At 34.9% G+C, this 25,762-nt stretch overlaps 1 protein-coding gene across 1 annotated transcript in view; it reads right to left on the bottom strand.

Annotated features, from left to right (window-relative positions):
- Positions 1–512: 512 nt before the first annotated feature.
- The window catches only part of SCEL (sciellin), a 68,194-nt gene continuing 42,944 nt past the window's right edge, over positions 513–25,762 (bottom strand). The window contains exons 11-18 of the mRNA XM_058833024.1: positions 14,665–14,724; positions 13,005–13,061; positions 11,908–11,967; positions 10,316–10,405; positions 6,818–6,892; positions 5,559–5,667; positions 3,125–3,227; positions 513–2,085 (exon numbers count right to left, since the gene is read on the bottom strand). Coding sequence (XP_058689007.1) covers positions 2,069–2,085; positions 3,125–3,227; positions 5,559–5,667; positions 6,818–6,892; positions 10,316–10,405; positions 11,908–11,967; positions 13,005–13,061; positions 14,665–14,724 — 571 coding nt within the window. The 3' untranslated portion in view covers positions 513–2,068. The remainder of the gene's footprint in view (positions 2,086–3,124; positions 3,228–5,558; positions 5,668–6,817; positions 6,893–10,315; positions 10,406–11,907; positions 11,968–13,004; positions 13,062–14,664; positions 14,725–25,762) is intronic.

The following is a 25,762-nucleotide window of genomic DNA, read 5'->3' on the forward strand; positions in this document are numbered from 1 at the left end:
GGTGTTTCTTCTTAGCCAACTTACAACATATAATGAAAAATAACAAAAAAAGCCACATGGCACAATTACCGGGGCTGTTCAGTGAGGATAACTTAATGAGCATAGAATTATTATTTATTGTTTCTTATTGCTACTTCTCCATCAATGAGCATTTAAGTAGCAGATATTTTCATCCAGAGCTCCTGGTCTCTGGGGGAGTGAACTAAAATCTCTCATCCCCTCAAACACTAGGAATTCCTAGATTCTCATGTTCTGGCTCAAATGAATGTCTAAAATCTTCCACTGTAACCAGGCTTTAGCAATAAATGCTGGTCTCTCAACAGGACCAAATCTGTGGACATTAAAATTTTGCCACTACTTTATTCAACCCATTGTGCAAATCATTGTTTCCTGGTAAAGCACAGAGTTTTAACAATTACAGTTTAACTAGGATATGTCATCAGCAAGAGACCAGAAAAAACAGAAAAAGTATCCATAATTAAAGATTTATTAGAGTAACTGACATTAATTCATAAGATTTTCATAAAATTAACAGAAAAAAAATAAATCTACTGTCTCATGTCTCCGTTGCATAATCAGTCTGAACACTCTTTAAGCCAGACAAAATCCTTACTCAGCAGCAGGCCCAGTGATTTAAATTACACAGACATCCATACCTCCTGCCTCCCCTATGAAATGTGCAATCAAGGAGAGACAGTTTGACTGGGACAGCCACTCACCAGTCTATTATTAATCTATTACTTTAATACTTTGTATGCCTTTAAGCTCTTGCCTAGGTCCAGCAGCCTCCAAACACTAACTCTGTCATGGTCATATCCAGGAAATCCTTTTAAACTGAGATGTAAGGCAGAAAAATCAGTTCTGAGTAACCATAAATGAAAGCTTCTCATGACAAAGACTAGTAGTCAATACCTTTGTCTGTCCAGTAAGCTACTGAACTATTGATTATTTTAGGCAACATATTATAACAGTGCATGAATTCTTCTTTCAGTTTCTATAATTGTATATACATACACTCTCCAAAAGGAAAAAAAATGCTTTCACTGTAGTCTCAAAGGAAGGAGCGTATCTGACCTAGTGTAGATGTCTACAAATCTGAGCTGTACATTCCAGGTTCCTTTGCAAACCATGGAAGTAAGATAGATGTACATTGGTTAACGTCACAGTAAAATAGATGTTTGCAATCTGATCAATTGAATTGCCTCCAAAAAATGTCTGCTTCTCTATATAAGATAGGATCGATCAAGTAACTCAGAAAAAGAAGTCTGTAGATGTATAAATTTAAGGAGGATGAATCTATCCAAAGTGTTTAGATAGTCAATTTAATAAAGTAGGAAATATAAATACAACAACATAATGTCATGCAAAATATATATTTCATTATTTCATGGCAACTATTTAGTGAGCACTTCTTTAAAAAATGGTGATTAAATAGTTACCAGAATTACAAACATAGAGTGGGGTGGTTTTATTTAAATCCCTCTAGCAATTTTTGTCTAGAATCCTTCTGCAATTGCAGAGATGCATTTTCCAAAGATGAGTTGTTCCATCTCAAATTTATCATTTAAGTTACTTGGGAAGAACCTTTCTCTGGAGGTTGAAGGTGCAGTATGAAACCACTTCCTTCTGCATGAAAACAGCAGTTTAAACTGAATAGCTGACTTCTAAATGGCTAATCTTTATGAGGTGACTCCCATGCAAGTTTTATTAAGCACAGAACTTTATACTGGAGGAAGAGGGAATACAGCCTTTTCCAAAAAAATGTGTAGGAATGTCCTGACATTCAGGAAATTTCAATTAATTATTATTGATTTCACATACAATTTAGTGGTTTCATAGATCTGGTAAATATACTGACCAATATCTTGTTTTGCTTCCTGCAATGTGTGTATGAAAATGCATCTAAATTCTCATTAAATTAATTCCTTTGATAACCATGCAGTAGGACTTCATTCAGAGAATTCCCAGCAGTAAAAATGAATAATTTCCCACAGTGTTTTGAATTAACAGGCCAATACAGTTAACTAAACAATAGTAACTTCTTCATCATATAGTCTGTATATCAAAATTAGTAGATCCATTTTTCTGCAAGAGAGAAAAGATTGGTCAGAGATGCCAAGCAAAGCAGTATGCTCTAAATGTCCTACAAGGAAACTTCAGGGGTTTTTTTATTTTTTTTTTAGAATATCTACTGAAGTCTAACTGTCTATCTTGTAACTTGATGAAATAAGACATAACAATTTATTGTGCTTAATACAGAGACCCTTGGTATATCTTTCTACAGTTTTATAATTGTTTCTATGCTTTGTTAATTTTCTAATCTGATTATTTGCAAAATTTCCCATTCCCATCAGATTTTGCAATGGCTTAATAACAAAAATATTTTAAGGAAACAAATTTTTAATATAATTTTAGTTAACATGATCTTATCTCAGAGTTACATAGTTGAAAACCAGTTTATCAGAGAATTTAATCTACGTCTCTGTCTTAATTTGGTACAGAGGTACTAATTTATACTGTTGTAAAATAGTAATTGCCATGAAAAGAGAAGAGTTAAAATCTGGTAACTTCTAGAAAAATTAATAAAACAAAATGTTCATTTGTTCATGCCTTGCACATTTTTTCATTCACTTTGCTCCTCACAAAGGTAAGAATAATAATCACAGTGTAATATTTTCATTATGATTTCATAGATTTTGTATCTTCTACTGGTCACAATTACTCCACTAGGTTAAAATACCTTTTCTCCCTGGCTTATTTGTTTCAATAGAACAATCTGATTCTCAGATGGCCTTGCAATTTATTCTCACTTCCAGAGCAAGGTGCCATTGCCTCCCTCTAAGTGCCTCTATTGATTGCATAGATACAACTCTACAGAGAGGCTTGAAGAGATGAACTTGCAGTGCGACCAAGATCTCCCTCACAGGTACAGAATAATTGTGTCTAGAACCTGGGGTTGGATATCATCTTAAGCACCCTTGCTTATGAAGTAGATGCTTTGAAAATGTTTAAGTACACACAAATAAGCAAAAGCAACAGTTCTGCTGTCATATACTGAAGTCTTTTGAATGAAGTTCACTAAATGGTTTTTCCCACATTCAGTATTACATGTCTTGTGCCTTACCTTTAACTTTGGAATAACAAGGCTCACAGTGCACAGTTTGTTTATAAATCCAAATGCTGTCTCCTGCTTTTAGATCTTCCAGAGGTCTCTTACATACTTCACACTTCAACACACAAGTCAAAGAATGAAAAAAATTAAAATGAAACATTTCTCTAATACTCATACCCAGCATGATTTCCTTTAGGAAAACAAGTAACCCCAGACCAGAATAGGAGTTATTAGTACCACATCATAAAAACTGAACTCTGGAAGAATAGTTTTAGGCAACAGGAAGTTAGGTATCTGACTGTCCCATCTTTAGGCATCTAAAGATCAGATACCATTGTCTCAACTGGTTGCCCAGATACTCATTATACTCAACAACCCCATCCTTCCCCCAGACATTTCCAAAGGGTACTTTTACTTTCTCTCTCTTAGCTTAGGGGTTTATCCTACAGTAAGATGTATCACCATTTTGAGATCCTTTTTATTCTTTACTGAATAAAGGAAGAATGATCACACATAATCATACAACTCAGAGTAGATCTTAAAGAATCTAGACCTGTTTATTTAAAAATACATTATGATACCTTATCTTAACAGTTAACTATGTCTCCCATTCTTGCAAAATCTGGATGCTACTTTCACAAATGTCTCAAAAAAGCTCATTTTTTGAGATAGAGAAGCACTGCCCATGTTTCACATATGAAAATGCATAGATACACACAGAAGCTGACTTACCAAGATCACAAGGAAGGCCTACAGTGGATCAAGGATCATGGTAACTTGATACAGAAACTAGGATCTCAATATCCAGATAATTTCATTTATTTATTTAAATCTAATAAAAGAATAGTGAATTCTGGCTTCCTTGTATATTTTATCCACTGATAAGTGAAAATCAGGATTAGTATTAAGGTGTTGTTAAAACAATCTGCTGTCTTCACTGATTTTATATTTCTTTGTTTAAATCAGCAAAAGGATGGCTGTCTTTAAAGCTCTGATCACCAATATTAGCTAGAATTTTTACACAGAGAAAAAAAATCTACAATTTGGGTTATTTACTTATTATACTTTTGATATATACCTTTACAAGGATATGAAGATGGTGTACTGCTGTATGTGCAACTCTCTAATAGGTACAGGGTATTTATAAGGAGCTAAATGAATACTGACGCTAAGAAATTGCACTACTTAGCTAAATACATAACTGCAAGCGTGAACCACAGACCTACATAAATTCTTGGGGTTTTTTTGACAGTGCTTTCATAAGATTGTAGTTATACAAAAATTAAGCTGAATATTGATGGCCAGGCATGTCCCCAGTGATTGTAGGTAACAAAAAAAATATAGTTTTAAAAATAAGCATAAATATGTAACAGATAATTCAGCCACTACCAAAATGTTAATACTCTTAACTAACAAAAAGTCCTTTCTTCTTTATGTGGGTTGATCAAAAAGAATGGAAGAAGACCAGATTTGTATTTACTTGGAATAATAGTATTGAGGAGCTATTACATAATAGTTCTCATGTTACATACTACATAGTAGTTCTCATGGCAGAAAATGCCTTTCTGGAGCTCACAGAGTTCAGAAAGTCCACAGTGAACAAAAAGCACATGCAGCTTCATATATGTGAAGTGCAACCTTAGTGCTGTATTCTGATTTGTGTTACTTTTCATGTAGTAAATAGGGACTAGAACTGCCGTCAGAAGCAGAAATAGAAGCTGTGCAGGACTGGGCGGAAATATGAACTATGCTAATGCAGTGATTTTGCTGAGTATTGTTTGTTAGAACAACAAACTTTGTGCGTTCCAAGCAGAAATAAGACAAATGAGGCAGAAAGAAAACAGCTTATGGGACTGAGCACTGCTAGGCATACCCTGAGAAAAGTTTAAGAGCAAATTTTAGGCTGAGGCTTAGGGTTTGGATTACAAACAAAAAAGAAATTTCTGCTGTGTTTTCATTCTTAATGGAACTAGGAAAAAAAAATTACCTACTTTTTAATAATTAAGACTGCTTTAAGACACCAATCAAGAATATCTACAAAACTTCATAAAAAACTGAATAAAATTTTACAATATGAAGAAAGTGTAAGTTGATATAATTCACTTTATCAGACTTGAAGTGAAAGCTTATAAATGTGTAGGACTCTAAGAATACATTCAGCTGCATCCTTTATCTTGCTTTTGGTTGCAAGGGAGGAGTGGCAAGGAGGAGAGCAGAGAGAGGAGGAGGGAGAGATATAGAAAGAAAAAGGAAGGGATTGTGTAGGGAAGAGAGGGAAACAGAGAGATTAGTATTTCCTACATTTACCTTCTCCTCCAGTCTCAATACTTCTTATTCTCACAGGTGGAGAAGGCCTAAGGCCTAAATAATCTCTTATTATATGTATACTATAATGCAGCTATTACTATCAAATTTTATTTCTTGGTAGCAGGTGAAATCTTCTTACCTTGAAGCAAGTCGAATGACAGTGAATTTGCAAGGCATCTAAGATCATTTTGGCATCTATGCCCAAGGGCTTCCTGCAGTATGTACATATATCTTTTCCAATTATACTCCTGTGTATATAATATAACATCAGCTGTCAGAAAAAGAGCTGCCATTGAGATCTCAAGCAGAAAATTGATAAGGTTAGCACAATGCATGGGAAAGACATTTGTATACTGTACAATGGCCATTGATGGAAAAATGTCATTTGTGTACTCTCTCCCAGTTGACAGGTGTCATACATGGGCTCCTCTGATGGGCAAATTACTGAGTATAATTGTCAAGCAGCAAAAATACTTTGGTGGATAGAATGGTCTTCTCTAGTGAACTGAATTAAGCTGCTGAATATCTGGGAGCATGTACACTAAACAGGGATAAAGTGGAGGGGAATAATTTTAATGTTTTAATCACAAAAATAAACTGGTAGTTGAATCAAACAGCCATAATTAGATCAGTCTGGTTCCCAGAATTCTATGTGATGCAGAAGTGCCTGAAAACTTTTTTGACTTTCTGCACTGCAGACAGAACTCATACCTTCATGGCAATTATAATGAATACCTGTAGAGAACAGCCTACAAGGTATTTGTGATAATAATATTTTAAAAATTCTTCTCAATTCTTGTTGGACTCCTATGTGACATCACTGTACTTTGTCTGGATACAACTGCTGGTGTTGTTTTATCATTACTAAATCAATGGTCTTGCTCCTTTCCTGTCAGTGACAAACTGCTGTACTAATATTTAATCATCCACAGAGTTCTTTATCCTTATGTTGGAAAGGAGATAAGTTTTTTTGATTAGGTATTTCCAGATAGTAGGGCTGTCTGAAAAAAAGATGGTTTTCAACAGCAGTCTCTTGTGAATCTATTCCTCCACACTTGTACATAAATTGGTCATTACTGTTCTCACAAAGGAAGGAAATTTTGCAGAGTAAGTGGCTGCCTGAGATAGAAACCTACAGAATCACAAAGCTAACTCTGTCACTCAAGGCATTGGCTCTTGTTTCTATAGATATTTTAAAATGTCAGCTGTGACAAGCCTAACATAATATTAGGCTGAACTGTGGTAATGATTTGATGGCAAGATCTCACTGAAAGAGAGCTTTGTATGAAAAGCTGTCTCATGATGGTGACTTCCACTGCTCTCTTTTGTCTGAAGACTTGAATGCTTATGTAAATGTGTGTCCTTTGGTAATCTATGATGTTATTAATGTGTACTTACCGATCAGAAGTAGAATAAACAGTTTTGATAGCATTTCCAGTTATATTTTCTTCATAGACACCAAGTGATGATTTGCTGTGAAGCAGAGAGTACATAGCTATCACTAAGCAGTACATTTTTGTAAAGGTTTCACTACATTGATGGTAATATGCAAAATAAACTGACAACATGCTTGCAAAAAAAATCATACTTGGTGATGAGTTCTTTTTCTGTTTTTTTTACAACCATCAAGAATAAGGTATCAAATAAAAAGTGTAAATTAATAATATAGTAATATTTGTAATATAGTGTCTTTAGACTGTTCTATTTTTGAATGATTCTTCAGCATTTCAAAATTAAATCCAGAAGCTGATTGAGCCAAATTTACATAACAGTACTGGGTTTCCTGTGCTGACATCTCAGCCTAAATGATACATATCAGAAAATGGTGACAGACTACATTTTTTCTTTTTCCTCTGCTTCTTTCACTTGTCCTCAAAAAGCTGTCAAACAGCCAAACAAAATTACAACATGTCCTTAGAATTAGAGTGAGGGTCTTTGTAATACAGGCTTTTCAGTGTATGATTTGTTTTCACTACAGTAACTGTATTGTTCCTTATATCAGAGTAGAAAGGGTTACACTGAATTTAATTATCAGGGAAGTTAAATCTTCCATTTTGAACAGTCCCATTTCCAAGTTACTTAAATGTCAGTTTTGTTTCCATGGAAGGGGTTAACATGTATGTGGCAGTTGAAGAAGTAATCTTGCCACATGTGTTTTGAAGATTTCTGAGTTGATTTATTAATCATATTCTCCAGAAATTCTTAAGGTATATAGTAATTATTACTTGTTGCATATCATTCTTGAATGATACTCTGCTATGTTAGGAGCAATTGTTTATAATCATGTGTATTCAACAAACATTGGGTTTTTTGCGGGAAAATATAAGAGATTGATAACATTTAAGGCATTATGAAGGTCAGATGCTCTTTTCTACATACCTGTATTTCGTAAAGTACATATGCCTTATTTCCATACAACACCAGAAATATATTTAAATTGCACAGTTACTGATAAGCTGAAACTATAAATCTTTTATTTATATTTCATAGAACATAGCAATGGGCTTGTTATTTAATCAGAATGTAACAAACCTGGGTTTGCTCCCCACAGTGGAAATATCTCCTCAAATGAACACCCACTGCTCCATTTACATTTCAGGTGAGATGAAAGTAAGCTTACTAAGTAGGAATGCAAACTAAAGCTAAGTGATCAGCTTTTGAAAGAGTTTCTCTGGCTGAGAAATTCTCCTGACCACAAATGTGCATAGCACATGTCACAGGGTGGAGTATATTATTAGTGCAATTGCCTAAAGTTTCTTGCTACAGTGAAAAGTGGAAAAAAAGGAATATAATTTCTCTGTAAAGTGTGAGCCTGTAATTTTTTTTTTTTTTTTTTTTGTTAAGCTTATTTTTCCCAAATCTTCCATTTAACTTATTGTATTTAACTGCACAATCTTGGGCAAAGTGAGTACTGTGCATGGCACACTCAACATAATATGGGTCTTTACACGCTGCATGCCTAAAAGTAACATTATCTTACAGGAAGCTGTATAGAGAAAAATACTTTCCTCAAGTGTCCTAGTGTAGAGAACAGCATCCCTTGGATTTTACTAACTGACTGGAGTATTATGATTGAAATACACAAAAACATATATAACCACAGCTTAGGTAGAAAACCACAACTGGAATGCATAAAACAAAAAATGCTAAAGCTAAAGCAAAAGTATTTCCAAAGCATCAGGTTTTAACCTTGTCAACTGAAAGTGCAAGGAAACTCAGAACATTTAAATAAATGTATAGTCTGACAGCTTGATGAGACACCAAGTGAAAACTGAGTCCCAGCATAGCCTGAGAGCTGTGCACCTTATCACGTCCCTTCTTTCGGTTTGTATCAGTCACTCCTTCACTTGCTGTATGAACAATGACTTGTTCATACAACAAAGTACTCAACAATAAATACTCTGTAGAATCTGTTGCATAAAACCTGAAAGAATAACCTACAAAGACCATTCATTTAATAAGTCTTCATAAATTAAAATGGGGTTAGAGCTTCAGGTGGAGGGTATAAAGTCTATCAAGTGTAAGGTAACATTGCATATTGCAGCACATTCTTTGCCCTGTCACTCTTCTATTACTGTTCTCTATTTTAACTTTCAAAGTTAATCAGAATATTACAACTCAGAGCCTGTATGTACACAAAATTCTGAAAAATGTTAATTAATTTTTCTGTTGAATATTCATTTTAAATCTTAAATTATATGCTGGTTGGCTTTGTTTTTATTCTCAGACAATTTATGGGTTTGTCTTTCAAGGTCATGCAGAATTTTCAAAATACACAGGTTTCAACTGTACTCGAACAGAAGATGTAAGAATATGAGGGATTAAAGATCCTGTGCCCATTCATATCCACAGTAATGATTGGGTGTGCAATCAATTAATCAAATTAACCTTAAGGTTAAGGATCGGGATATTGACCATAATTCCCATAAAGTACCAGACCTTTACTTTCCCTGTCAGTAAGGCTCAATAGATTTCTCCTCTCCCTGTTGAGTCTTCAGCCCTGACTCAGGCAGTTCACAGCTATTATGCAGCAACACAACATACAGGTTATGTCTTTAAGCAAGCCTTCCTACATAAAAAATGAATCCATATAGATGGGTGGATTGATAAAGAAGAGAGGTCTTCTTAATCCAAAAAAGTCAAGAACTATTCAAGAACTATATATATTTTTGTTGTTTTGTAACTTTTTGTTGTCTTATTTTGTGAAAATAATTTTGACCATGAAGAACAAGGTAATATTTCCTTTTATTTCAATTATTTCCTGATACCAATGTACCTGGTATACAGCTAGTTCTATTAGATATCCCTACATCACATTTTTCACTCAGATTTGCAATATGTGGGTTTGTAGAGGCAGAATCCAGCTAAAGCATGAATACTGTAAGAAAAATGGATTTTAAAATAGTTTGTTCTTGGTCAAAAATTCAGAATCCCTTGCCACAGTGCCGGTGATTGGATTGATGATACGTGGGTTCAGATTCATCCCATATTGTTTTAGGAAATTAGAAAGGCACTTTAAGCGAAGAATGTAATGTTTTCCTTACAGTTTTAGAAATAAACAAGTTCATAGGAAATAAGAGCATTCAGGAAATGCCTTTCCTCTATTGATTGGATAAGAATTCTGGCTTAGCTGCCCTACTAAATTTTATGTTTCAGCTATATCTCTAGAGCTACACAGGGTGTGTCTTCTGCTTCTCACTGTGCACTAGAGTTAGGATTTGTGACCTGTGCCTGGGATCCTGGATGCAGATTTGGAAAGGGGGTGGAATGATTCCAGAGATCAATGAGAGCTTTCTAAGCATTCCTGAAATTTCTTGCATAAAAAAGCTCTTTATGCATTTTTTTCAAGAAATGGCATTTTAGACATCACAGTACCAAATTAATTCTCCACAGTACCTGTTCTTTCTTTTACTGTCACTAGAGCAGTTTGTTTCTGGGAGACTATTTGGAGCCCTTGGAGGATTTTCATATCCTTTCTCAATTATCCTAAAGTAAAAAAGAAACCACACAACAAGAAAATAAACACTTTTTAGAAATCTCTTTCAGCTACACAGTTTCAATTTACACTTACAGTCATGAATGCAGAAGCTTGGTCAAAAAAAACCAGGTGAAACAAATTTACCTTATTATCATTAAATTGTTGCTGGTGAAAAATAATGCAGTCATTTGACCTATAATTTTTATTCCTCCATTTTATGCTGATATATTCATATATATTCATATTGGAAACTTCATTTAACTTTAATTGAACTCTAGTTTCTTCAAAGTGCCCACTGGGGTTTTCAGCTGTGCAATAATGTCTCAGTTGTTGAAAGCGTTCCACATTTTCTTGTCAGTATTCCATAATGTTTTATTCTTAGGCTTACTATATTTCAGTTCCAAATTTTCTTTTTTGGGTATACTACAGTTATGTTTTTATTAGAAATTACCAACTAAACAGATACATAGACTCATTTCAAAAAGCAGGACTATGATTCAAGCAAGAGAAACCTCCTCCTGCAGTTTTCCCTGCCACAAAACGTAACACACAAACAAACATAAAAATAGAACTTGCCATACAAATGATAGGATTTCAGGAATAAGTGCTAATAATGTTTTTGATGATTTTACAAAGCAGCTCAGATGAAGGCTGCTCTTGTTTGGTTCTGCCAAAGGTTATTCTCTGTAACAACATGATCATTATCTGCCTTAACTCTGGATGTGTGGGCTGAAGCTTGATTATTTCAGGGAGCTTGCCAAGGACTGAGGCTCTGCTGAGCCCTCTCTCAGTGCTTGTTGTGCTTTATATGCGGAGTGGTGCTGCAAGAAGCAGCACCTCCTTTGTGCCCGACTGCTGATGGGGCAGGGCCCTGTCAGAACTGAAAGAGAAACTCATTCACTGGAGATGCTCAGTATATGCTTCCCTGGTCAGACTGTTGACCTGGAACTGCTGGGATAAAAATATTTTCTATTAATAAACAGCAAAACTGCCTATATATACACAGATAATTACATTCTCCCTCTTTATGTGGATATACAACTAAATGGATTACTCAAAAAAGACACCATCAGATTGGTACCTAAAAACATACCACTAACCTTACTTTAATTAACCAAAATGGATCCAAGCTTTTGTAAATAATGAAATCTAGTAGCAGTAAAGCTTTTATACTAGGAATACCTTTTCTTATATTTGTTTGAGATGCCAGCAGCTGAATTCACAGAACACTTAGATAAGCACAAAAACAGTTAGAAGTATCTCGTCACTAGTCATTTTCATTCTCCTTGAGGGATTATAGGTTTGAGTCATTGCTTATCAAAATACATGCAGCTTTATTGTTGTATTTGGTTAATCAGGCACGTTTTAGAAATAATACAGATATTTTACTCACACTGGGCAAATTATCTCTGCTTGTATTAGGAATTCATATTTTCTGGTTCTACTAAACAGCTAAAAGCCTTGATATTTGATCATTAAACTTTAGAGAGAACTATGAATTGATTCTTACCACTTTTTACTTTGGTCATCAGCAGACTTTACTTCAGTGTGATCCCCAAGGTCCTCATCTCTGAAAATGAGAAAGACCTCAGAATTAATAGAAGTATTTTATTTAATCTAAACATATTAAATTATCTAAATTATTCATGTTGAAGAAGAAAAAAACTGTATGCTGTATGTATACAAAAAAAACTGTATGCATTTCCTAGGTAAGGTTCCTGACTACAATGAGTAAGTTATCTGTTCAGGCTTTGATATTTTTCAGTTTCTTTCCAATGTGACACTGCAAAAGAATTTCAAATGACTCAAAAATGTCAAGTCCATTACAGTATCATAGGATAATTCAGGCTGGAATTCTGGGACTTCAGGACCTTTCTGGTCCAACATTCTGCTCAAAGCAGGGGCAGCACTGAGGCCAGACTAGGCTGCTCAAGTATTTGTCTAGTTGGGTCTTGAGAATCTTCAAGGAGAGAGGTGGCACAACCTCTCCAAGCAAGCTGCTCCACTGCTGGACAGCTGTCCATAAGCCAGTCAGAATGTCTCATGTTTCAGCTTATGACCACTGTGTCACGTCTTGGTGCCGCGCTACAGGTGAAGGTCCTGCCTACATCTTCCAAACTGACTGTGGCTCTGTCATTTTAACCTGATAACAGACTCGCATTCAGTTCAGGCATCAGTACCATGAGCTATGGAAATGCCTGCCAAAGTGTAACCCTTGCTCTGTTACCATATCCAGCCCAAATCTCACTTCCAACTGCTATTATCCAGGGTTCTGTACAGTCTCTATGTCTATGTGGTCACATTTATACCAGTAACCCATCTATCGCTGCTGTTAAAAAGCTGATTTAATTTAATAAATTTCATGTATTAACATATGTCAGGTATGTAAAATATAAATTTACAGTAATATTGTACATAAAATGCTCTATAATAAAAAAATATTACCCATTGACACTTTTTTTAAGTTTGAAAAAATGTAACTGTCAGCCTCATTTGAAAACAAATAAAAATCTAATTATTTTTACTGAACAAAACCTATTAATACCAATGTCCAATTAAACATAAATATTTTATAAACTTATAAGGGGCCAATTATGACAGGCTTGCCTCTTATTTTTCTGATCAGCAGTATTTTTTTCAGCCAAATCCGAAAGGTCTTTTCCTCTGAAAAAAAAAACAAACAGAGCCGTTAAGGTATTCCCCCTATCTAGGAAGGGATAAAGTGTCATAAAAGAAAGAAATATATTTATGCACACACTTGAAAAAAAAAAAGTAAATGTTTAGCTAATTTTATTTTCAAAATTTGCAAAAATCTTATGTTCTTGAAGAAAATATGTTTGTGATTTTCCCCTAGCAAGGTAAAGTTCTGTACCATTTATTTATTTATAGAAATTATTATCTAGTGCATTCAAGAAAAGAAAAATGCTTTTTAAAATTGTATTAATGCCGTAGTTTAAGATTATTCCTTGCCAGTAAAGACAGTGAAGAAGAAACATGAAATTTCAAAGAATTTAGATTAAATTTACAGATTCCAAACAGCTTAATCTATGTTTGCATCATTTATTTGCAAAAGTGGATTTTTATTTAAACTAAGAAACTTCAGCTTCTGAAGAAAATACCTAAATATATGGCCAAATGTCCAAAATTTTGCTTCTGGAATGACAAGAAATTACCTCTGTGTGTCACCATGGTTAACAGTTAAAGCACAGATCATGATAATTTAATTTATATTGAAAATATTAGTATCTGAACACTCACATATTTTACACATAAAGAAACTTTTTTTTTTTATTTCATAAATACAATTAAACTAGAGGCTGGGTTTTCCTCTATTTTCTTTACTATATTAAAATGGTTCAATGAATTATATGACTTATGAAAAGAACTGTAAGAAAAACCTCATGGTTCTCTTTGGGTGGAAGTAGAGAGCACAACAAAAGGCCAATTTAGCTCTGTGAAACTCCTAATTTGGTCTCTTCAATCCATGATAAGCTTAGAACTTTGGATACTCCTAAAATTCAGTAGTGTCTCAGAGCCTTGGACTCTATTCTAATAAATTCTCTCTGAATTAACATTAAATTAAAAAAAAATGCCCAACTTTAGTGCTAAATGTCTAACTATATGTATGCATATGTGTGCATATATGCAAGACTGTCTACTGTAAAAGAGATGATCACAGGTTGGCAACATTTATCTGTTGCTACTGTTTAGAACATGGTTCTTGAAATTCATTTGCAGAGTATCAGTGCTCAGTGTTACAAATATAACGCAGCTCTCACTAGCAGAGTACCCTACCAGTTCCTCCCTTTCTCTGTGCTGAAAGGCTGCTTGCAGACCTCCAGAAACGGCTTGAAACTCATTGAACTGACACACTGCTCAAAAAAGAAAGCTCAAGCTGTTGTCTACGGATCACTCCCCTAGCTGATTGAAATGCTTTGTTACACCTTGCTGGGCAACACTTAGTATCCATGAGTTCTAAGATATTTTATTTACTGCCCCTTCTCTAACCATATCAAAATATTTCAGTGACAGTTTAATTGTAGAAGCATATAAGGCAGGTATGGAAACTTGATATTGGTAGTACTTGTTCAGCTGACAGTGCACATGCCAGTGAATTAATCTCTATTGTATAAGGAATGCTACTTATAGATCTATAAAAATTTTACAGATTAGCAACATTACCAACATTACCTTTCCTGACATTCTCATAGTTACAAACTACTCACTGCCTTAGAAAAGTAGGGCCTGAAAAACTTTGAACACTTACTCCTTGTCACTTGGGAAGGAACTTGAATTCGCCTTGCTGAGGTTATCAAGGCCTTGGCTCCTTTAGAGACAGAACAAAACCCAGACCAAATCATAATTAGAATAGCCAGCTTTCAATTAGTCAAATTAAATACTCACTTCAAAAAATGTTATAATTGACACATTTTTAATGGAAGGAAAAATTTAACTCAAGACCATCATTTTAGTAATTCAAATGTATTCATAGATACAGCAATATGCTCACCATATGCACATTAATCACATACTCTTCCTGGAACAAAAAGATCAAATTTCGGAAACAAAAAGTTATACCTAGTACTTTTTTCAAAAGGGATAATTCTTGCTGAACATGCATTGAGGGCAATGTCGAAGAGTGTCTGACCCCTAACATGCTATGACACAACAAAAAATCTTTAGCAAGTAATACCATCAACCAAGTACTCCTGATACGTGGATCATATCTTACCTAAAAAAGTGATTATGCACTAAGACTTTCTGTCTAAATAAATAAATAAATAAAAAGTCCTTTTGTCTATTTGGTAGGCTATCTAGACCAGCTTCTTTCCAAGTAAACTCTCCCTTCTCACAAGAAATGTCATATTTAAACTGAGAGGTGCTGAGATCTGGTTACATCCACTGATTCTTGTACTTCCACACTGGGATAGAATGCCATTTATCATTACTCTCTGATGTAAGGAAAAAAATCTTCCTTGAATTACATCTTTTTGGTTAATTAATTTTCCTTTTTCAATATACTTGATATATCACTGCTTCAAAATACTGATATATACTTCAATATACTTCAATATTAATATACTAAACATATATTAATGTATTATATATAACTATGAAAAACAGAAATGTAAATTAATGTATTTTATACTTTTTGAATGTTAGCATTTCTATAAAATAATTAGTTTCTGTGAAAATGCATTTTCAGAATGCAAACTTCTCTACTTGAAAATTTTCCAGCAGCTTTACCTAAAAAGCTACCATCTAGTAACATTAGCTCACTACAAAATTACAATTTTACTCCTCAAAAGAAAGCAAGGGATAAGAATGATACCTTTGATGCCTTTGATGATATGACCTCCTATAGGACCTGTTATATAACCTGGCAGTCAACAATGTTCCATATGTTTCTTTACTGACTTTTCATTCTGATCTGTTCCATCATGAAACAACATCTCCATGGAAGACAAAGGTAGCCTTTTCAGGTTTCTTCTTGGTCGTACTTGCCAGATTTGGGACTCCCTTTGATAAGATTATCAAAATCTCCATTTGTTTAGCAATCAAACATTTCAGTGCAAGGAGAGTCAACTGCCATTTAGCTAGAATTCCATACCAGTCATTAATAAATTATATACTTGTGGAAATTCTCTTTATATTATCACAGACTTAACACTTTTCAGACTATTCCTTCAGAAACTGAAGCCTTGCAGTTATCCAAAAATATCCTTGGTGAACTGGATGGCAAACTGTTTCCTCAGTATGTGGAGGCAGCAACACTAAAATCATAGTAAGTGTAAATAAGAGCTCAGGTAGTTACTTAACTTATATTTTTGCAACCTTTATATTAAAAAAATCCTAATCAACCAAACCCAGCTGCACATTTGTCTGGCTAGAGTAAAATATATATTATTACTTTTGCCTCTTGCATCCTCCATTTCTTTCTGTTCTTAGAGCTGTTTTAAATATTCAAGTCTTCTCTAAAGTCTACTGACTTGAAATTGCAGCAATCTCAATTATGATCTTTATGTGCTGTGCAACCTGCACATATATGTCAGCCTCATTGTTGTATATTCACCCAAAACATAGGAAGCAGCTTTGGGGCTCCTGTTGATTCTGCCTGCAGTCACAGGATTATGTGCAGTTTACTCAGCACAGTTATCAGTAGCCTTTCTGCTGACTTCTGCTGCCTTTCCCAGCACAGAGCAATGGAAAAGCTGTGACTGTAGCAAAGCTGTGCCCTGCAGGCCACTGTGTCTGTACCCTCCTGTGTCTGATTGTCAAAGGCATGTAAGCATTTGCAGAAGCAAATCCCAATGTGCTTCTAATGAGATTTAGCTCCATAATACAGATATGTTTGAAATTTTTACTCGTGGTGTAGATAATCTGTTCACATTTTTATGATTTTTGATTTAATATTTTTAATAATCCCTCTGGGTTCTTCTTTCAGAATTAGATACCTTAATTGAAGAAGCCTTCCTATAAAAATATATGTACTAAAAATAGTACAATGCAGAGAAAATATGCTCCCACAACAAGGCCCAAATACAAGAACTTTCTGTGTTAATCTTTGTAAGGAATGCTAAAATATTTCAGTATTATTCTATCAAATACTACATAATTGAATGAATAATGTTATAGAAATGTATTTTAGAACACCAGGAAGTTGTATCACCTATATATTTGTTCTTGTAGGTAGCAGCTTTCTGTCAATATGGGAGGAAGAAACTCCTTTGAGATAAGCAGGAAAGATTCTGGCTGTAACACAAGGGGTTTTTTAAGTTTTCACATGTATTTTAACACTCTTCCCACAGAACTGCAGATTTCTTTACCTTAAATTTCTCTGTTCATTTTGCAAAGAGTTTTCAAAAAAAGAATGACAATTATCTAAAATAGTTGGCCTGTTTGGAAATAATATTTCCAATATTTTAGGGCTTATTCCTTCAGAAACACATGTACTGGCTTACCTTATTCCTTGATGCAACTCAAAAGATAGATGAGTTAGCTCCCTTCTCTAATCTTTAAACCATTATGACTTTGTAGCTGACAGCATTTTGTTACTTCCTCTCACATTATTTTGCTCTCATCAGTGCTGTAGGTATTTCAGTGCACTGACTGGCTTGCAAGGAAGATTTTACCTGCTATCTAGGAGAGGCTACATGTGCACTCTTTGCTTCTACAGCCTGATTCATAGAACACCAACCCTGAAGGGTCCCAATAAGTGCTGCTGCAGATGACAGCACAAAAATACAGACTGACCTTGTTCACATTATGGTTCCTATGAAAGAGAAGTTCTGTAAAACAGAACCTTAGAAGATATTAATTTATTGTACACTTCTTGAACTTTCAGCCTTATGAAGCATCTTGGCATGACTGCAGCCAGTAACCAGGAGTGACATTCTGCAAGTCCTTTGCTTTGAGGTGGCTGGCTTAGCGCAAAGCAGAGGTCATAGGATACACAACTGCAAGTTACTGGTTCAAGCATTGTTCAGGTAATTTGCAACTAAAGTTAAAGAGCTGTTATTCATAAAAGGACAAAATGTAAGGTAGGACAAGCTATAGGACATGGGGCATAACTCAGAATTTATCGATGTTCAGGGCATGCTTTTGCTGACTTTTTAAATCTCTCTTTGTTAGCAAAGTTACATTTACTTTAGCATTAGCATACAGCGCTATCAACCAGTGTCGATATTAGAACATAATCCAGACTCATGTTAAAAATTAGAGTAGATCTGCATTACAGAACCTGAACAGAATTTCAGGTAAGGTTTAATTTGAGAGTTGTTACGTCTCTAAAAGAGATGACAAGCATTAAAGTAGAAAAAGACTAACCTAAATTCATACAATAAAAAAGCTTGTGAATATTGGAATATCAGATGCAGTGAAAAGCTCCTGTGGAAAAGGATTTCCAGTTGCAAGTATAATTTTCCCTTGAAAAAATAAACTACTTTGGTGTCCACGGCTGGCTGAATTGAATTAATACTTCTTACATTTGTCAACAACTTTTTAGAACATAGATGATGATGGAAAACAGCAGCATGAAACTTCTATACAAAGCAATTTAGACAAACTAGGGGAAATATCATTCAAATACGGTAGGTGGCCTGTAATAGATGTTGGCATTTTTCATAGGTCATTCCAAAGGATGCCACCTCCAAGTATAGTATTTTCTGAGACAGCCATTAAATCCCTATGAACATTCTGCCTAGGGTGAGTATTTTTGAAATGGATGAGAATGAGCTAGGTCAGACAGCCTGCCAGGAGGAGAATATATAGTTTTCTCACAAATTCAATAGGATGAAATCTTTTAATAAAGACTCAGGACATGACTGAAAGTTTTTTGGAACACCTAACTCAGGATATATGATTTGCATATATGCATTTTTGTATAAATTTTGCACATAAAAATATTTTATACTGTAATACAGAATATTTTGTATATTGCATATTCTACAAAAGGATCTCAACTACTGAAGAAAACAAATTAATTTATTATAAAATAGAAAGATTAAGATTTGGATTAAGACCTTAAGGTCATTATTCTTAAAGCATGGAAGACAATTCTCTTGATTAATTTACTTTTCTGTTTATATGTGACCACCTCCTAAAAAAAGCCAAACAACAAAATAAAACAAGCCTATTCTGCCTTTAACAACATCTTTGCAGAAAAATGCACAAAATAGCACTGTGAATCCAAAGAAAGTCCTGCGCTGAAGGACAGAAAAACTCATGTGCAGCTGGGCTGCTGTGGGCCTCATGCTATAGACTTGTTAGCCATGAAATTTGCTGCTGCTCTCTGCTATTTTGCCTCTAGCTGCTTGTGTAAAATAGGATTAGAAATCTGACAACTAATGAAGGCAGTCCAGCAGAATAAAAGACTAGCAAAGAACATAAATAATGGAGGTTTAAAAAAAGCTGCCAAAGCAGGCTGTGTGCAAAATGCATGGCTCAGTTTAACCAGGGACTCCTACTCCGCCATATCTTGGATTCCTATGCCTCTCAGACACAAACAGTATGGGAAATTACATAAGGCTTGTGTGACAAGCTCTACAGAAATCTACAGAATTTTTAAAACTTTAATATCTCTGATCCTTTATCAATATCAGCAAATGTTCCTTTTTTATGGAACAAGAGTGGTTTGCATTACCTGATTCTATTAATGTTAGCTGTCTCTTGCCTTCCTTGATTTAATGTATGAAAGATCTATAGACATTTTCAGTAAGCAGTCTCTGAAAGTAGAAAAATTAATATAATATGTAATCACATGAAGTGTGATTTTTTTTCTCTTTTATGCTCTATATCAAAAAGTTGGAGAAATTTAATTGTCTACATTTTGCTTTGTTTTTCAGTCTGCATTTAATTTCTAACTCCGTTCTCTTGAGATAGAGATCTAATATTTTCAGTCCTTCTGCTCTGTGATCTATGCTTATGAATCACTCTTATTTCAGACAGTAGTTCTGAAATCCTAGTGTAACTGGTGACAGGTCAGATCACTATCAAAAAGAAAAACACATATTAATCTGATCCACACATTCAAGCATTTCTCATATTTCTTTCTGATTTCTTGGGGATTTTTTCATCTTGAAAACATTCAGATAAAGTTTCAATTAGGAAACATGAATCACACCTACATAAAAAGCATTAGTGATGTTAATCTTTAGTGAAAGCAATGAAAATTTTTCTAATATTTGTATTTGAAAATTCTGATGGTAATGAAGAAAGTATCAATGCAAATAGATTGTCCTTAATGCTGAGGTAAAATTGAAGTTGATCCTAGACATGTGAGAGTGAAAAACGAAATTTTAAACAGATCCCAGCTAAGCTCTTGAACCTCAACAATCAGGAAGCAGAGTATGTGCCCATGACTCTCTTGCTATTCAGTGAATACTTACCTAACCTGTAAAAGTCCTGAGCCTCTATCTAGTTCCAAATGTTCCCTAATTATTGAAGGCATTCTTGCCTTGTTGCCTAGAATTTTATCATCCATCTTTGCTGATACACCAACAGTTGACATAACACCCAAGCACCAATATTGTGTTATTTTATGAACTAGAAAACTGAAGGACCATGCATATTTCAGACTTGCTGGAATGCCTTTGATGACTGGGGCACTTGATCTCAAATCCGGGGATGCTCAGTGAGGTTTTGAATTTAGTCACTCTGTCATCATCAACATAATCATGAGCAATCTAGAGGCAGGTCTATTAAAGGAATCATGCACAGTATTTTTAATAGATCTGCTTCTGTTTTCTGATTAAAAGGCCTGAGCAGAATTATAAAAACTACTGAGATGACTCCCTATTTCTAATATATGATATAATAAGATATATATAATATTTTTAAATGTGATACCAAACAATTTGCATCTGATGCCCCTTCTTCAGTGATCTCACCCTCTTGACCTACAAACCGTTCTGATCAACAGCTGCTTCTTCTGATATGATGGAATATGTAAGACTGCACTAAGAAACTCTGGCAAAAACCATATGGACATTTTTTAATTGGACATGTCAGCACAGGAGAAAAAAAAAACCAACCAATTGGCAAGTGGGCTTTCCAACTCTGGAATAAAAGAGTTGGTCTAGAGTATATTAAACAAGTCAGCTATCTTACTGGGTAAAATTTAGCATCATGGGCCCAGCTGAATTTTGATCTGCTGCTATGGCTGCTTTACTGTCCCTGTATCATGTTTTTTCAAGTATAACTGAGGATGAATAAAGGAACTTTTTGAGAGAAGATTGGCATTTATCCTGGAGAAGGGTGCATTTCCTTCCACACTGCTATGCTCACTGATCAGAGCCAGGAGCCCTTGCTCAGACCTTTCATCAATAACATCTGAGAGTTAAGGGACAGAAGAGGACTGCAGTCAACTGTGAATACCAATTTATAATGTGCCAAAACAAGTGTAATGCTTAGCCCAGAGGACTTTGGATTTAAATACGGAGGAAGAAGCTGTTGATCAGAATGTTTTATAGGAGACAGACTGGGAAAGATCACTGGAAAAAGAAAACTTACTCAATTTTTCTGGAAGTATATGTATGACCCTGTAAACACTGTGTTAAAATTTCAGTTATGAATAAGGGGCTTGGATCTCTTCACAGAAGCTGTGCAACGGTGAATCATTTGTATCAACATGCAGAAAAGCTGCAAACCAGCGTTAAAGTGAACGCCAAATCTATCAGAATTGAGAAATAAGAAGGAGCCTGTCACTTGGAAGAGCCTTCTGCTGAAATGCAAAAAAATAAATTAAAAATTACTGTATTGATTTGTACTATCAAAAACAATTTAGGAAGTGTAAAGTGACTTCACTTTACCATAAAGAAACAACTGTCATTGCAGCAAAAGCAAGCTAGTGAATTGTGGGTGTGCTTATGTGAGTTCTGTTTCAGTATCCTCGCTTCCAACAACTTTTGAGGGACACAGACTGTCCTCCAGAATGTTTTAGAGGTCTCTAGATGGTCTAGCTAAAAAGTCAAAGCATATAAAAGACATCCCAAAGGAAAAGTCATACAGAAATTACGCTTTGAGGAGCTATGCCTTTAAATTTTGGCCATCTAAACTTTAGTCCAACCTAAGATAATTCTTTTAAATATTTCTTGTGGTTCTTTGTAATTGTGTACTGTACAGACTCATAGAATGGTTTGGGTTCGACCTAAAAGGCCATCCAGTTCCAACTCCCATGCCATGGACTGGGATACCTTTCACTAGACCAGGTTGCTCAGAGCTCCATCCAACTTGGCGTTGAACATTTCCAGGGATGGCAATCTAATGAGAAGACACAATTACCAATGTCTCAAAATGCACCTACATGTTTTTAATTCTGTGCTTTTTGCAGCTCTAGATCAAAAAAGGTTTTGTCAGTAAATATTCGTTTAGGAGACCTGACATCATTGTTTTAATTCCATTGGTTTGGTAAATTCCAAGTCAGTAACAATTCACTTTTTTTTTTTCTTTTAATAGAACCCCTGTATCTTATATTTTTTCCACTTCTAAAAGTTTCCAGGCATTGATAGACACAGAAATGTGAGTCCTTATAACAAGAGTTAGTTTAAGCATAGATAATTAATGTGTTGTTCTTTCACAATCTATTGCGATGAGAACCGGGAACACATTTTGGGTCAAATAGGAACATCATTAAAAAGGAGCATAGTACACACAGATTTACAGCATTGTCTGAATTTTCTACTACCTGAGAGGAGTAATAATAGTGAGTTACCCTCTACATTAGGGGAAAAACTAATACAGGAGAAGAATATAGGATTCTCTAACTTATGTCAGAAAAATTCTAGTCCCTTGTTTCTGCTCCCTAGAAATTGCCTATTACCCACATACTTACAAATATACAGCTGAAATATTTTCTTCAGGACAACTTCTGTCACCGGCATAACAAAAAGACATCTTTATGTTAGGGTTTCTGCAATATGCCCTTTGCCCCTACAGACTAATAGTCTTTCCCTGGTAGCAGACAATCTCACTACAGATGCGGTAAGAGCTGAGTGAGATCTCTCTCTAATTTCTTATATAGCCCCTGTTACTATCACCTCAAAGGTTTTCCTCAGGTATGTCCAACATGAATTAATTCTGATATATCTATGAAAAATCAGCTTTTTGATTATCAGGCATTCTTTGGTGGCAATAACTTTGTAAATGCCCTGGTAAATGTGGCTCACTGTGCCAAATACCATCACTTTCTGTAACAATAGGTAGTTCAATACACGTGATCCTCATTATAAAAGCCTTTTTATAAAAACACACACTTTTTTGTATCCTAACTGTAATCATTAAAGACTGACTAAAGCTGTGTTAAGCACCCCCAGAATATTTGAAATGGTTTAACATGATTTTCTACAGAACATTGTTCTTTAAAAAATGCTAGTTTTTAAACACCTGCATTTAACGGTTACTACAATTAGGGAAGGGGAAAAGGCAGAGTAAGAATTTTCCATCTTCACTGATGTGGAAAAAAAGCACAAAAACAACTTGATAAGCCACAAACAAAAGGCCCAGTGAGGAAATCAGAAAAATGTCTCTGTATGTATCCAATGTAGTGCTCATCTGCTGCATTTGTGAGATACCAAGAGACCTGATTTGACCTGTTATGCTCTGAAAGATGCACAATTTTTACGCAGTAATCTTCATATCGTCTGTGTCCTAGCCTACTTATGCTGCTTAGACTACCTATAGATGCCCTAGCTAATCATGAGATGCCTATTCCATTGTCTTAATCATATGCAACAGGTGAAGGTCTGTATGTCCATGCTTTCAGACCTGAGATGTGTGTATACACACACACACACACACACACACACTCTGTATTTTAAGATGGATGTCAGGTTTAACTGTTGTCCTTAAAAATGCTGCAATAATTGCTTTGGTTTTTGGGGTTTTTTTTCAATTTTAGCCAGAAGAGAGTATCTGACATCTTTTTAAGGTAAATCCTGTATGAAATATTTTCCTTGTATCATTAAACAGTTTGTTAGAAAGCCAGTTGCCATTTTCCACTTATTTTATACTGAAATTAATTCCTTATTCCTTTAACATTCCAATCAGAATCCTGAATGACAGACAATGTATCAATTAAGTCTGACTTTAAAAGCATGACCTGAAAATCTTTCTATTCTAAGTAAAAATATAGGTAACTAAAGGATGTAAATTAAAACAGTATTCTAATACAAATTAATATTACTATATACACTCTTCATGTAACTGTTTACTTACCCTGTGTGACACAACTATTTTTGCCAAAAAATTTATGTGCCATCTTTAATAGCAAAAGGGAACTTTTGCTGGCAGCTGATTAATACATTTTTTGGCTAGCAAAAATGTAACAAAAATCTGTAGTTTTGTGAAGCTAACCCATCAGTAGCAGATGGATGACATCTGAAGCACCAGCCAAATGTAAAGGAATTATAGCAGCAGTAGAGAGGGCTGAATTTTGCCTACTAAGATTACAGACTACTTACAGTTTATGTACTGACACAAATAGCAGTGCAGTGTTGCCATAGAAACTTGTAGACCAGTAAAATATTCCTCCACCTCTTCTCCAATGAAGGGACAGGAATACAGAGCTTGGTATGGTAATGAGAGCAACCAGGGGATGATGAATGTGAACTGATTGAGGGTGAGGATTAAGTCAGACCTTAACAAGCCCTTAGCAGTAAAGAAAGGCTGTGACTTCCCTAGTTAATACTAGGCATATTTAATTCTCTAAGATCTCCCACATTTGTTGACAGAAAAATGTTTCACTGAAACACTGCATTTTTTTTTCCTTTTCCTAGGGATTACATTGTCAGACATCTTTTGGATGCTTTCTTAGTAATTTTGTAATTTTATGTTTTTAGGGCTTTGGGGGAGGGGAACAGGATTCTAAATAGTATAGACTGTAGCTTCAGATCTCACAAAACTGAAGTTTATGAATCAAATAAGATTAGCTAATTTAAATTAATTTTAATGTCTGCACCATTTAATATTTCTACATAAAAACTATAAATGAGCTATTGTAATTCTCAGTGCATATCTAGGAATCTCTTTCTAATTTAATTCATTTTATAATTGCATTTTCAGGCATTTTACTCTGGTCAAGGTCACAGAGTAAAATTTTTTGCATGTTTATAGAATGTCCTCGAGTTGGAACAGACCCTAAAAATCATCCAGTTCCAATCCCCTTCCCTTGCACGAGGGCATCTTCCACTAGACCAGGTTGCTTAGAGCCCCATCCAACCCTTCCTCTAACATTTCCAGGGATGGGGCAGTTATCTCTGATTGCTTTAAAAATACAATATCTCAATCAGTACAGAACCTTTCAATTTGCTGAAATTTTAGTTAAAAAATGTCAACAAAAAAGTCTGTGTCTTTTCCTCCAACAATTTTTATGGTATTCTGCATATTTTCAAAGATTTCAAAGATACGCCTTCTAACTCATCCCTCAAAAACAAGCCCATCTGTTGAAACATGCTAATTTTGTCACCCTAAAGGGTATATTTGGGTTTTCACTATTCAAAATGCTAACACCACAGTGCTCAAGTTGAGGTGTTTTTATATACATAGTAAAGTGTAGTTACTACCTCTCCCTGAAGAGCAAAGAAAATGCACTGTATAATCCACACTACCCCAATTTTTCTGTTTCGAAACATTTGCAGCAACTTAAAAAAACACATATGCTGCTTTTTAGGATGCAGGCTGGACAGACTGAAAGATTAAAAAATAAAACAGTTGAGATAACCTTGCAAATCAATGAGAGGGAACTCAGAGTTTGGACTTCTAGGCCAATGGTTAGGACTGGAAAAATGCTGCATTAATCACACAGCATGTCCAAACAAGCTATCAAATAAAAAAAAAGCAAATTGAGTACTTAATATCCCAATTATCAA

This window comes from Poecile atricapillus, chromosome 1, assembly GCF_030490865.1.
Source record: "Poecile atricapillus isolate bPoeAtr1 chromosome 1, bPoeAtr1.hap1, whole genome shotgun sequence".
Taxonomy (NCBI): Eukaryota; Metazoa; Chordata; class Aves; order Passeriformes; family Paridae; genus Poecile; species Poecile atricapillus.